The following is a 13,721-nucleotide window of genomic DNA, read 5'->3' as shown; positions in this document are numbered from 1 at the left end:
TCATAAACAAAGACACTGGTAATCTCCAAACTCTGGACCCTACCCAGTTTGGATTTGTAAAAGGCAGATCATGTCTCCTAAACCTGATTGACTTATTTGAAGCAGTCACCAAAGCCATAGATGAGGGTAAAACGGTTCACACAGCTTATCTAGATCTCACCAAGGCTTTCACCACCATCCCCCACTCTGGAATTATAGATAAGCTCACTAAACTAGGTATAAATCCCTATGTCACAAGATGGACAGAACCCACACTGTGAAAGTAGCGGATTCCAAATCCAACTTCAGACCAGTGACAAGGAGTACCACAGGGTTCAGTCCTGGGTCCTCTCCTGTTTGGTATCTACTTCTCTGAAGTGCAGACTAACACAGAAGGTCTTTGACTAACAAAGTTTGCAGATGACTGGAAACTAGGAGCCATAATCGAAACTCCTAACGATGTGGACAAACTACAAAAGGGCCTCACTGAGACAGATACCTGGTGTCAAAGCCATGGCCTGAAGCTCAATGCCAAAAAGTGTACTGTCATCCCCTTTGGTAAAAACTCTGTACCCATGAACAACCACATAGCTGGTAGTCTACTTAATGCCAATAATGTGATAAGAGACCTTGGGACACAGGTGGACAGTAGTCTCTCCTTTGATAATCACATCGCCACAGTGGTCAGGAAATCCTTCTACATGGCTCATCTCATCACAAAAGGATTCTCATCCAGAAAAAAAGAAGTCATTGTTCCCCTCTACTCATCACTCATTAGACCCATTATAGAGTACAATGCCCCTTTTGGTATGTACCTCACAAGACATCTACAACAACTGGAAAGACCACAGAAATACCTCACAAAGAGGATTACTGGCCTCAAACAGATGTCCTATGCAGACCGTCTCAAAAAACTACAGCTTTACTCCATCGCATATCGCCTACTCAGGGGCGATCTCTGTCTAACATACAAAGCTATGTCAAAGCCAGAGCTGTTGGACATGCTCCACTTAAAGAAATCCCAGTCCCTCCGAGCTACACGCTCTAGGGACCTAAACCTTGTCACCACAATAAACAGAACATGCTGGAGGGATAGATTCCTGTCCCAGAGACTTCCCATACTCTGGATCAGACTACCTATCTATGTCAAACAGAGCTCCTCATTAGCACTCTTGGGAAATGGGAAATTCACCCCAGGGATCACTTCTGTGGCATTGCTCGACAGGGGCACAGGAAAATAATTTTCTTGGGTGGCGAAAGCCAGGGTACATTTTTTGGCTAGGCTTATATAGGCCCTAGGGCCAAGAGCCTAGTACCTACCTATGAACCTATTTATGGTTAAGTGTACACAACGGTACTATGTTTTATGTGTTTCACTGTTGCAGTCCTAACTAGTGGGATGATTCTCAAAGCTAAAAGAAGTGGAGGATGGAAGATTAAAAAGAGGTTAAGATGCTCTGCAGAACTGCAGTGGCAATCCTTCCCTAGACCTGGAGATGGCAGAAATATGGTAATGTTTAGTAAAGGTGTGTGCTGAAGACCAAGTTGCTGCCTCCACAACGTCCCTAGTGGGCACCAGTTTAAGAAATTTAGTAGAGGTAGCAGTAACCCTGGTGGAATGTGTATTACAGCATCGGGGTGTTTCTTACCATGATGGCTGTAACAGAAAGAGATGCAGTGGGAGATCCATTTGGAGATGGCTTGTTTGTATACAGGTTTCCCCTCAGAGCTTCTGATGAAGGTCACAAACAGACGATCTGCTTTCCTGATAGTCTTGGTTCTGTAGGTAGTAACACAGATGGCTATGTATATCCAAGAAATGAAGGATCCTTTCCCCCTTGTTCTGTGGGTTTTGAAAGAGGGTAGGCAAATGTATGGATTGATTCAACGAGGTGTCTGCTACCACCTTGGGCATAAAGGAAGGGTTAATCCTGATTGAAGCTCTGTCTGTGTGGAAGATGATGAAAGATTCCACAAACATTATGGCCTGAAGCTCATAAACTCTTCTGGCTGAGGTGATAGTAAGAGGGCAGTCTTTCAAGTCATAAGTTTTAACTCAGTGGAAGCAGCTGGTTTGAAGGGTGGAAAGATCAGTTTCTCCAACATAAAATTGAGGTCCCAGGGTGGAACTGAAGGCTTTCTGGGCGGCTTAATGTGAACAACCTCTTTCAGACACTGTTTCATGAGGGGGTGCAAAAAGAGAGACGGCTGAGAAGGAAAATAGGCTGAGATAGCTGAAGCATGGATTTTTATGGAAGAGTAGAAGAGTCCTTTCCCTTTGTCAAAAAGGCTGGTCAAATAAGACAAGATGAAAGGAATCTTGGCAAGAAGAGGATTTTGTGCTTTTTGTCTGTACCAAAGGGTGAATCTTTGCCATTTGCTGGAATAAGATTTCCTTGTGTTAAGGTCTTCTGGCATCTTTTAGAATATCCAAGACCTGCTTGTCGAGGCGAGATTCCTTCCGCAAAATCAAGGTTATCATCCATGCTGACAATTTGAGTGTCTGCAGGTTGGGGTGTACAATCTTACTCCTGTCCTGTGTTAATACACCCACTCTCTGTAGCAGATGTCATAGTTTTGTGCTGGTCAGAGCTGCCTGGGCCACTCTGGGGCTATAAGTATTTCCCTTGGCTCCTCTTCTCTTATCTTTAGCAATACCCTGGGGAGCAGGGTATTGGAGGAAAAGCATAAGGGAAAAGGCCTGTCCAAGTGAAAGAGAAAGCATCTGTCCTTCAGGCTGAATTAATTTTGTCCCTGCAGCAAAACTTTTTCAGGTGAGCATTTTCTTTGGTGGCAAAAAGGTCTATCACTGGCACACCCCATTTTTTTAGCTATGCTGAGAAATGCTTCCTGATGCAGCTGCTACTCATGGAGTCTGACAGGATTCTGCTGAGGTGATGTTCTAGTCAGTTGTGTACTCCTGCCACATACTGTGCCATGAGATGTATCCCAGGGAGTGAGCTGTTTCCCAAACATCCATTGCTAGGCAAAACAGATAAGAGTGGGACTCCCCCCTGTTTGTTTATGTACCACATAACCATGGTGTTGTCTGTCTTCACTACTAGTACTCCTGGCCTCCATTTCTTTTGGAAGGCTATCAGGCCTTTTCTGACTGCGATATGTTCTTTTAGATTTATGTGCTTGTCTCTGAACCCGGGGTCCCATTTTCCTTGAGTCTGGTGGCAGTTGAACTGGAATCCACAGGCTATTTCTGATGCATCTGTTGTCAGGGTTTGCTCCTAGGGAATGAATCTGAAAGGAAGACCCAAGATTGCGGGAGCATGCCTGGGCCCACCAGGTGAATTCCTTCCTGAGACAAGGAATCAGCTTTATCTTTGCTGTGAAAGGCTGTGAATGCTGGGACCACACATTCTTGAGGTACTACTGAAGTTTTCTCATGTGTAGTCTGGCCAGGGGAATCATAAAGATGTAAAAGGCCATGTAACCTAGGGCCCAGAAATACTCCCTGGCTGTGAGGTAATTCCTGACCATTACTTGCTTGAAGTACAGGGTCAGGAAAGCAACCTTGTACAGAAGTAAGAAGGCCTTCTGGATTGCTGAATCCAGTAAGACCTCCAGGAACACAATCTTGGATGTGGGGGTTTGTCTGAGATTTCTGTGTACTGATGGTGAACCCCATGGAGGTTAAAAGGTTTCTGTTGAAAAGCAGGTCCGATTTGCCTCATCCAGGCAACAAACCCAGAAAAACTCAATTGTCCAAATAGGGGTAAATTTGAATTCTCTTTGCTCTTTGGAAGGGTAATAGAGGGGCTAGACATTTTGTGAAGATCCTGGGAGCAGTAGACAAGCCAAAGGGAAGAGGACAGAACTGACAGTGCCAGACGCCTGCCTTGAAACATAAGCTTCTGTGTGATTCTTCTATGGGGATATGAAGGTATGCATGTTTTAAATCCAAACTGACCACGATAGCATTGGGAGAGATCATGGGTAGACGTTTTTGAAGGGTTAACATCTTGACTTTGGGGACCTGCAGGAACTGGTTGAGTTTTGACAGGTCTAGTATTGGCCAGCATGTACCTTCTTTCTGGGTACCAAGAAGAGTCTGGAGTAAAATCTTCTTATTTGTAAGTGCTCTGGTACCGGTTCCACAGAGCCCTGGGTGCACAGTAACTGTATCTGGGCCAATGTCTCTCTCTTTTTTTTTTTTTTTGTTTTGGTGGGATGTCTGGGAAACCAAGGGTTGCTTGTATTTGATCTTGTAACCCTCTGAAATAATGTTTAGCACTCAATGGTCTGTAGTAATGTGAGTCCAGATTCTGTGGAATAGTGACAGTCTCCCCCAGCCTGGAAGGAGGGATATGGAGGGGAGGGGATAGGCGGTACCATGGGTGAGTCATTGTTGCTCCCTGCTAGCAGCCTACAGGCATGAGCCCCTGGCCTAATGGGTTCTGAATGCCATTGCTTGGGGCATTGTTGCAGTCTTTGGCTCCTTTCCCTACAGGGCCTTGGGTTGGGAAGGAAAGAACCATTGCTTGGTGGGGTGGTTTCTGTACACGCAAACACACACAAACACACACACACGTACACACACACACTCTGTAGTAGTGTACAATGAAAAACACTCAATCATATTTTCTGAAGCCACCCTAACAGCAATATTGCTTCAAGCAAAAAATGGTTATAAAAAATATGCTGTTTTACTAGTTCTTTCCAAACACCAGGAAACAATCCCTTTCCATATCTGATGTATGAAACTGCTTCTCTTCTTGAGAGAAGTGATGCACAAAAGGGCCAGTAAGGTTATCAATAAGCTGATATGGAAATGAGACCTTAATGAAAAAGAAGAGTAAAAAAAAATTAGAAGTTATGTACTCACCATAACGTTCCATCTGAGTAGGTGGATTCATTTGTCTGCAACCTGTGGGTTATGGATCCGATATCGGATCCGAACCGGCATGATTATCCAGCTATGGATCCGAGCTCCTAGCTCCTCCCCTCACCCATAATGCCCTGCTCTCCCTAAATGACCTCAGATCGAGTTTGCCCTGAATAAAAATACCCTGGAAAGGGTGACACGTAATATGCAGGAAACTGACAAGGCCATAGGCGGGCGGGATGGTTGCAGACAAATGAATCCACCTACTCAGATGGAACGTTATGGTGAGTACATAACTTCTAAATCTGAAGTAGGAGATTCATTTGTCTGCAACCTGTGGGACAGAGTCCCCAGCTACCTGAATCTTGGGCGGCCGTCATGGAAGGATATTCCGAGCACCGCGGAGCCAAAGGATGCTCTACCTCTAGATGTGATATCCAGCTTGTAATGAGAAATAAAGGTATGAGATGAAGCCCAAGTGGCTGCTGAACAAATGTCATCCAGAGGAATCCTAGCCTTAAAGGCCGCTGAGGTAGAAACTGACCGGGTCGAATGGGCGTGGACTCCCTTTGGTGCGGGCCTCCCAGAAGCTTGATAAGCTAAAAGGATACACTGCGAAATCCAGCGTGACAAGGAGACTTTGGAAATTGGCTTACCCAGATTGAATTTGGCAAAGGAAATGAACAACTGATCGGATTGCCTATGACTAGCTGTCCTGTTAAGATAAAAACGAAGCTGCCTGTGAACATCCAATGAATGCAGCTTGTATTCACCCTTGTTTTGATATTTAGGAAAGAAAACAGGGAGGTTAATGGACTGATTAATGTTTGTTTCTGAAGCTACCTTAGGAAGAAAGGAGGGATTGGTCCTGAGGTATACGCAGTCTGGATGGAAGACCAAGTAAGGAGGCTTCATGGATAAGGCTTGAAGTTCCGAAACTCTTTTGGCCGAGGTAATGGCTACTAAAAAGGCAGTCTTGAGGGATAAAAATTTAAGATCTACTGTGGCCGCAGGTTCGAAGGGGGGAGCGGTCAAGGCCTGGAGAACCAAAGAAAGATCCCATGGAGGAACCGCTTGCTTGATAGGGGGTCGAAGGAGAAAGGTGCCTTTTAGGAAGATTTTACACAATTTGGCAGACATAAGAGGTCCAGAGTCATGACCAACATGATAATGAGAAATGGCCGCGAGCTGCACTTTGACCGTGGAACTACTGGCACCATCATTAAAGAGAGTAGTTAGGAAGTCTAGCACCAGAGGAAGGGGAACGGTAACGGGATCTAGACCTTGCCGCTCCGCCCAAATGGAGAATCGTTTCCATTTACTGTGGTAAACTTTCCTGGTAGATGGTTTATGAGCCGCTACCAGGATGGCCTTAACGGGGGACGAGATACCGGGAGTCCTAATTAGGAGTGGAACTGGAGCAGCCAAGCGGTCAGCTTCAGGTTGTCCAGATTCGGAGTTGGCAGGTTCGATGGGTGCGATATCAGATCCGGAATGGGATCTAGAATCCAAGGTGGATTCACCGAGTGAGACCTTAGGTAAGGGAACCAGATCTGTCGAGGCCAGAATGGGGCAATGAGGATCATTCTGCACCCCAACCGAGAGGCTTTCTGAAGAACTTGGAGCATCAGAGGCAAAGGGGGGTAAGCATAAAGAAGACCGGGAGGCCAAGCATGCACCAGAGCGTCTCTTGGGGAATCCCCTGGTGGAGGGATTAGAGCGAAAAAACTGTCGCACTTGGTGTTTGAGGGAGACGCAAAAAGATCGCAACAAGGAGCTCCCCACCGTGCGAAGATACGTTTCGCTACTTGAGCATTGAGAGACCACTCGTACGGGGAGAGAATGGTGTGACTGAGCTTGTCCGCAAGGATGTTGGACCGACCCGGAATATGCGTTGCGATAAGAAAGCGGTTGGTGGAGATCGCCCATTCCCACACTCTCATGGCTTCTCGACATAAGGGATAAGACCTGGTTTCCCCCTGTTTGTTGATGTACCAGACAACCGACATGTTGTCTGACTGAATCGCAATTGTTCCCAGGGGAAGAAAGGCCTGAAGTGCTCGCAACGTCAAGAGCACTGCTCTCATCTCCAGAACATTGATATGCAGGGAGGTCTCTGAGTCGCTCCACGTGCCTTGGACCGTCCTGCCTGCAAAATGCCCCCCCCCACCCGAGGCGGGAGGCTTCCGTGGTCACCGTGGCGAGAGGGGGAGAAGCACAAAAGGGGCGGCCTCCGTGGAGATCCTGTGAGTAGAGCCACCACAAGAGGGATCGCTTGCAAGCCTTGCTGATCGCGATGGGATGATGCATAGGTAGAGCAAGGTAAGACCACTGAACATGAAGTGTCCATTGAAGGACCCGCATGTTGAATCTGGCGAGTGGAAGAAGAGATATTGCTGCCGCCATGGACCCTAGAGCCCTCAGGACCAATTCCGCCGGAACTGAGCTGGAGTGGAGGATGGCCCGCACCTGGAGTCGCAGATTCTGAACTCTGTCGGCCGTGAGGAAGGCTCTTAACTCCCTCGTGTCTAACCTGGCACCTATAAAATCTAACAACTGAAAGGGGGCCAGGTTGGATTTTTCTACATTTATCGTGATGCCCAGGCAGGGAGCTAGATGAAGAAAGGAGTCTCGCGCCAATGATAGTAGATGCCTTGTTGGGGCGGTAAGAAGCCAGTCGTCCAGGTACGGGAAGACCTGCACCCCCTGAAGCCTCAGGTGGGCCGCAACCACTGCTAATACTTTGGTGAACACCCTGGGGGCTGTGGTGAGACCAAAGGGAAGGACCCTGAACTGGTAGTGACTGGCTCCCAGCCGGAAGCGAAGAAACCTCCTGGAGCGTCTGTCCATTAGTATGTGGTAGTACGCATCCTTGAGGTCTATGGAGCACATCCAGTGATTCTCTCCCAGAAGGGGGAGGATGGATTGCAAGGTGACCATCCGGAACTTCTCTTTGGGAACTGCCAGGTTTAACAGGGACAGGTCTAAAATAGGTCTTAAGTCCCCGTCTTTTTGGCACTAAAAGAACCTGGAGTAGAACCCTGATCCGATCTGGTCTGGGGATGGGCTGGATGGCTCTTTTCCCAGCAGATGGCCAATTTCTGCAGCGGCCTCCCACTGACCGGGTGGAACGTCGGGAGGGATTTTAATTTTGGAATGTGATGAAAGGGGATCTTGTATCCTCTGGATATAATGCGGAGGACCCAGCGGTCTGATGTTATGGACTCCCATGCCGCTAGGTGCTCTGAAAAACGTCCCCCGACTGCCTCCAGAGTGGAGCAGTCGGGCAACCCCTCAGGGCTGCTGCACGGGCCATTCAGAGAAAGGTTCTCTGGACCCGAAATTCCTGGGAGCCCCTCTGCCCCTGGGGCGGCGTCCTCCCTGTCCTCCTCTGCCACGGAAGGACTGGTTGTCCGGAGCGGGTTGGGATTGCTGCGACATCCGGTACCACATCTTCTTCTGGCCCTTTTGGTTCCTAGAGTAGGACCTCTGGGGCACAGAGAAGCAGATTCCGACGGCAGACAGCGTCTTCCCGTCCTTTTCGCTCTGGGTCAAAATGTCGCGAACGGTTTTGCCAAAAAGGGCAGAACCATCAAAGGGGGCGTTCGCGAAGGATGCCTTGAAGGCCTCCGTGAAATCGCAATGACGGAGCCAGGCCTGGCGTCAAGTGACTAGGCCTACTCCAGCAGCTCTAGCGGCTCCCTCAGTAGTATGGGACAGCAACCGCATAGAGGTATTTGTCACGGACCGAAGAGTGGCCATACGGGTGGAGTGCAAAAGCTTGTCCTCCTCCGACATGGACTCTGGGGGGGATGCAGCGTATTCTTTAATAAGATCGCGCTGCATCCTGGTAACATGTGCCAAGTAGTTGAGCGCCCTCACTGAGAAGGTCGCAGAACTAAACATTCGCTTCCCCAAGCGGTCCATCATCCGAGACTCCTTGCTCGGAGGATGGACTGAAGGACTCTCCTGTGCGAGTTCCTTCTTGGTTGCTGCTGTCGTCAACATGGCATCTACCGGAGGCCCCTTACTCCAATGGGCACGGTCTGCAGGGGGGCTAAGGATTCTGTCTGGCCTTTTGGGGATTGGCTCCACGGTGTCCGGTTCCTTCCACGCCCTGGTGGTAATAAGGTCCACCAGGGGGTCGGCAGGAGGGGACACCCAAGAGGTAGAAGGGCCCACTTCGAATGCCTCCAAGAATACGGACTCGTCCGAGGAAGACTTGGGGGCAGACCACCCCCTCCTTATGCGAAGCATTTCCATGATGTCTCCAAAGGAGACGTCCTCGAGGGTGATCTTGGGGAGCCTTCCCCTTCCTCCAAATCCGTGTCTTCAGTTAAAGACTCGGGGGAGTCTATGTGCCTCCTTTTACACGTATGCTTGCGAGGGGCTTCCTCGGGGGGGGGGCTGTCTGAGGAGCCCTCGCAAGCAGTGTCTTGTTCCAAAGGAACAGCTTGGGGCAATGAAGCGGGCTGTCCCAGTGGCCGGATGGTGGAAGCCTGGCCCAGTGCAGATGGAGCGTGGGATGGAGCCGAAGCAAGTGCCGGGGGTCCGGAAGCCCTCAACAGAGCCCTCTCCACTACATCAAAAGCCGAGGGGGGAGTCAGCCCCGACCAAAGGATCCGAAAGTCGGCTCCCCCTCAGATCCGAAGAGTGGATCGGAGCTGGCCCTGAGACACTCGGATCCGAGGGACCAGTGCGCTCCGACACAGACGGCGCCAAAGGCACACTGAGTCCCCCGGATCCGAAGCTCGGAGCCAGGCTCCAAGAGGTCGGATCTGAAACACTCGAGGGCAGGGTCGGATCCGAAGTACCTAGTACTATCGGCTCCGACCTACCCCCGGCTCCGAAGCTGCCCAGCTCTGAACGCTCCGAACCCGGGTAGTGGGTCGGAGAAGGAGCTATAGGCTTGAAAAAGGGGGTCGAGCTCCCCCCCAGAGGGGGGGGGAGGCAGGAGCACTCCCATCTGCATCTGGGCCTGGATGAACCTTCTCATCATCCGGTCCAGATCGGCGTCAGAAAGGCTATATGTGGATCTCGAAGAGGCTACCGAGGTAGGCCTTGAATGCCGCCTCGATAGCCTCGACGGAGATCGGGTCTCCTCCTCCTCAGGCCCCGGTGAAAAACAGACCGGAGCCGAGGGGGGGGGGGGGCAGCAGCCAAGGAGGCCGGAGGAGAAGCCCGCTTAGCTGGCAGGGCCGAAACGGAGGTCTCGGCCCGCCGCTTGTGGTGCTTCTCTCTCCGGTCCTTTTTTCTTGCCTCTCCCTCCTCCAACCTAGCAGCGGGAGGTTGAGTCCCAGGCGGAGGAGGGGGAGCAGGCGAGGAGGGAACCGTGGCCACGGTACCCACCACAGGAGCGGGAGCCGAAGCCAAAGCCGAGTCCGGGGGTAGAAGTCCTGCCAGGATCAGCTTCGACCTCCGCTCCTTCAATGCCCTGGGGTTGAACTCTGCACAAATGGAACATCCAGAAATGAGGTGTTCAACCCCAAGGCATTGAACGCACCGAGTGTGGCCATCAGCAGGGGAAAGCTTATGGCCACACTCGGAGCACTTGGAAAATATTGCCTTAGGGGCTTCAGACATAACAAAGTCTTTTTTTTTTTTTTTTTTAACCCAAAAAAAAAAAAGCAAAAGACAGAAAGTAGTGCTACACAAGCACACAAACAAGGCCCCAAACAATACACACACACAGAAACTCCGACCAGCGAGGGGAGGGGATAAACTTAAAGTTTAAAACTGAAACTATCAAAAGATAAAAGGGAACCTAACACAATCACTCAACTCTGACAACAATTTAAGAAAATAAAGCTTTTTTTTTATATGTTTAAACAACACTTAGCTGAACAGCTCAAGATCCAAGACCTGGTCACCAGCGCGGCAAACTAGATCTGAGGTCATGTAGGGAGAGCAGGGCATTATGGGTGAGGGGAGGAGCTAGGAGCTCGGATCCATAGCTGGATAATCATGCCGTTTGGATCCGATATCGGATCCATAACCCACAGGTTGCAGACAAATGAATCTCCTACTTCAGATACTATATTAAACATCACTCATATATTCTCAGTTTACATCATTTTTTAGCATGCTTTGCCCCCACTATCTGTCAAACATCAGCCCCTCCTGGCCAATCAGTTCATTCATTCCCCATCACTGGGGCAATGGCCAACTAGGAGGGATCATCATTCAGACAGCCATCAGGGTGGTGGTTATTTATATGCCTTAACATTTTACCCACAGATGCTTGGCTAGTGGAGTGGAATGGGGATGTACAGTGGGTTAATCACACTGGTCATCCATCATTTCACAAAGGAAGTTATCAGAAAGCAGCCCTGCCCCCTTCCTTCAGGTACAGGAGGTGGTTTTCCTTATGCCGCTGTGCCACAATCATCCTCTCCCCCTAGGAGAGGTGTACAGGATATACCTGCTAATTTCTTTGCTTCACTGCTTGGCTCCTCCAATGCTAGGGTTGATGTTCAAACCCCCACCTGGGGCACAACCACTCTGCACCACAAAGCCAGGCTACCAATTTGCAAAATTATTGTAAAAAAACACAACGCTATAAAAAGAGCAGGAGACACACTGATACTAAAAAAGTATTTTCACATCATCGGTCATAACTAGGTAAGGTTGGGCTGACAGTATTGCCATCTTACTATAAAAAAAAAGACATTTGTATATCTTACCACAAATCCTACTGCGATCATAGGTTCCTTTTCATTCAAATGATATATAAAAGATCCTCCATAGGAATGCCTGTCCAAAGGCCAGCCCACTGTGTGCTCTATTCTGCCTGGTCTCCAATTCTTCTCTTCAATAATCCACAACTAACAAAAAAAATTTAGCACATTACAACAAACAGTTGGCATGAATATAAACATTCAAAATGTCCACAATGCAAACATACTATCTTATTTAGCAAACTTGAAATGAAAGCCAGCATATTAATGATGTTGGAAAACAGTCTACCTCAGTTACAAAAACAAGGTCTTCTTGATCTGTAAATACATTAATGTCAGGTTCTGTCCACATAAGAAAATATAGGCGTTGGTGCTAAACAGAATTTTGTTTTTATTTCTAATGTATACATCTTATTCAGATACTGGTATTTTAGCTTCTTCTTCTTCTTTTGGCTTTTCCTGGTTAGGGGTCACCACAGCGGATCACCTGTCCGCTCATGACTGGCAGTGGAGTTTTACAGTGTCGAGTTGCCAGCCCGGCACCCAACCTTCCACAGAAGGCACACACACACTCACATCTAGGGCCAATTTAGAGTGTCCAATCCACCTACAGCATGTCTTACGCGACCACAGAGAGGACATGCAGACTCCACACAGAAGGCACTCCAGCCAAGGATTGAACCAGAGAACCTCTTGCTGTGAGGCAGCAATGCTAACCGCTGCACTACCGTGGCCACCCTGCACCTATTTTAGCAAACTTCTTAATTTCTGTTTTCCTACCTTTCTATTTCTAAAACTGTTTCACACTTTTTCTGCTAGCCTGCCAATAGTTCGTATAAAATACTCTCCTATTATAAGCAAAACTCCTCCTAAACAGCCTAGCAGTGTTTTGTCTAGATCAAACAAGTCTGACCACCAATTTGATGACTGCACGTAACTTATAACAAGGAAGGACCAGAAGGCCCCAGCCCACATTGGATCCACATCAGTTTAAGACACTATGAAAAATGTAAGTCTTGGTGAGATGGAAGCAGGTAGATCATTTTATTGCTACACAAGTACAGTAAAACAAAATTCTAAAGCCCTACAAATACACCCAAATAAACAGCAATACAAAATGTACAGTAACTGCAGTTTCCTTTATGTTTATGGGGTGACAGAACAATTCAGTTTTGCTATACTATGGCAAAATCCTCACTGCTCACTGACTGTCCAATTGGTTATTTCACATGACAGTCAGAAAATCTGATTCAGAGAGAGGTATATCTGCAATGAGCAAGACCTCATTATCAGCTCATTATCATCTCTCTAAATCGAACACTGCACTGTCAGGCTTGACCACATCAGTGTTCTCCCCTGTGGCCCAAGCCTCTCATTAATAACGTCTTCCATAGACACACAGATACACACACATATGCAGGCAAACAGACAAACAAACACACACACATATCCACTCATCCACAAACAACCCCTCCATACTCACAGAAACACTCCCCCATTTACCCACATACACACACGTCCTCATGCACACACACAAAGCCAGTCTTGTAACTCAATACCTAACCCTTCTCTCCAGTGTGTGACCACCCAGGAAGATATATACACACTCATGCAACCCCATTCTTGACCCTACAGACATACATACTCACGTCCACATACATACATACACTAGCATACCCCACGCCACATCTTCTCTAAATGTAATCTGCACAGCAAGTACTCCCATAAGAGGGAATGGAAGATCACAAGTGTTTTTAAATCAGTCACTTTCTTTCTCTGACAGGAAAATTCAGGAAGAGCAAATCAAGCCACAGACATTTCTGGGAGGAAAGCACACAGTTAACTGGCATTAGCCACTCCCCAGGACTACCTCATTAGCATGCGGCATCATTAGCAAGACTGCTGTCTGTGTTGAGGTGCCCATGATGGGAAAAGCTGAGCTGTAGAGTGGTCCCTGAATTTGAAAGGCTTAGTGCAATGTGGAAACCTTCCAAATAAAAGCTTCCTTATCACACTGTCTTTCTGAGTTCCGGGGTATGTCAACAGAGATGTACATTTCCATAATATAGTTAATCACATTTATTTTATACTTGCATATCTTATTGGCAAGAAACCCTTTTAAGAAAAGGCTTAATACTCAAAATAATCTTTGTATAATACAGCACACGAAATATAGCACAAAAATTAAACATGCACATTAAGAAACATCTTGGGCCAGTAATTTACAC

General features: G+C 48.0%; 1 protein-coding gene across 1 annotated transcript in view; it reads right to left on the bottom strand.

Moving 5' to 3' along the window:
- ETFDH (electron transfer flavoprotein dehydrogenase) overlaps positions 1-13,721 on the bottom strand; it is a 1,111,536-nt gene that overhangs the window by 571,166 nt on the left and 526,649 nt on the right. The window contains exon 8 of the mRNA XM_044062047.1: positions 11,500-11,640. Within this exon, the coding sequence (XP_043917982.1) occupies positions 11,500-11,640 (141 nt within the window). The remainder of the gene's footprint in view (positions 1-11,499; positions 11,641-13,721) is intronic.

The sequence above is a fragment of the Protopterus annectens genome, chromosome 2.part1 (assembly GCF_019279795.1).
Source record: "Protopterus annectens isolate FY-2018-M chromosome 2.part1, PAN1.0, whole genome shotgun sequence".
NCBI lineage: Eukaryota > Metazoa > Chordata > Ceratodontiformes > Protopteridae > Protopterus > Protopterus annectens.
The sequence above is the reverse complement of the archived record's forward strand: the minus strand, read 5'-3'. Positions and strand labels throughout refer to the sequence as shown.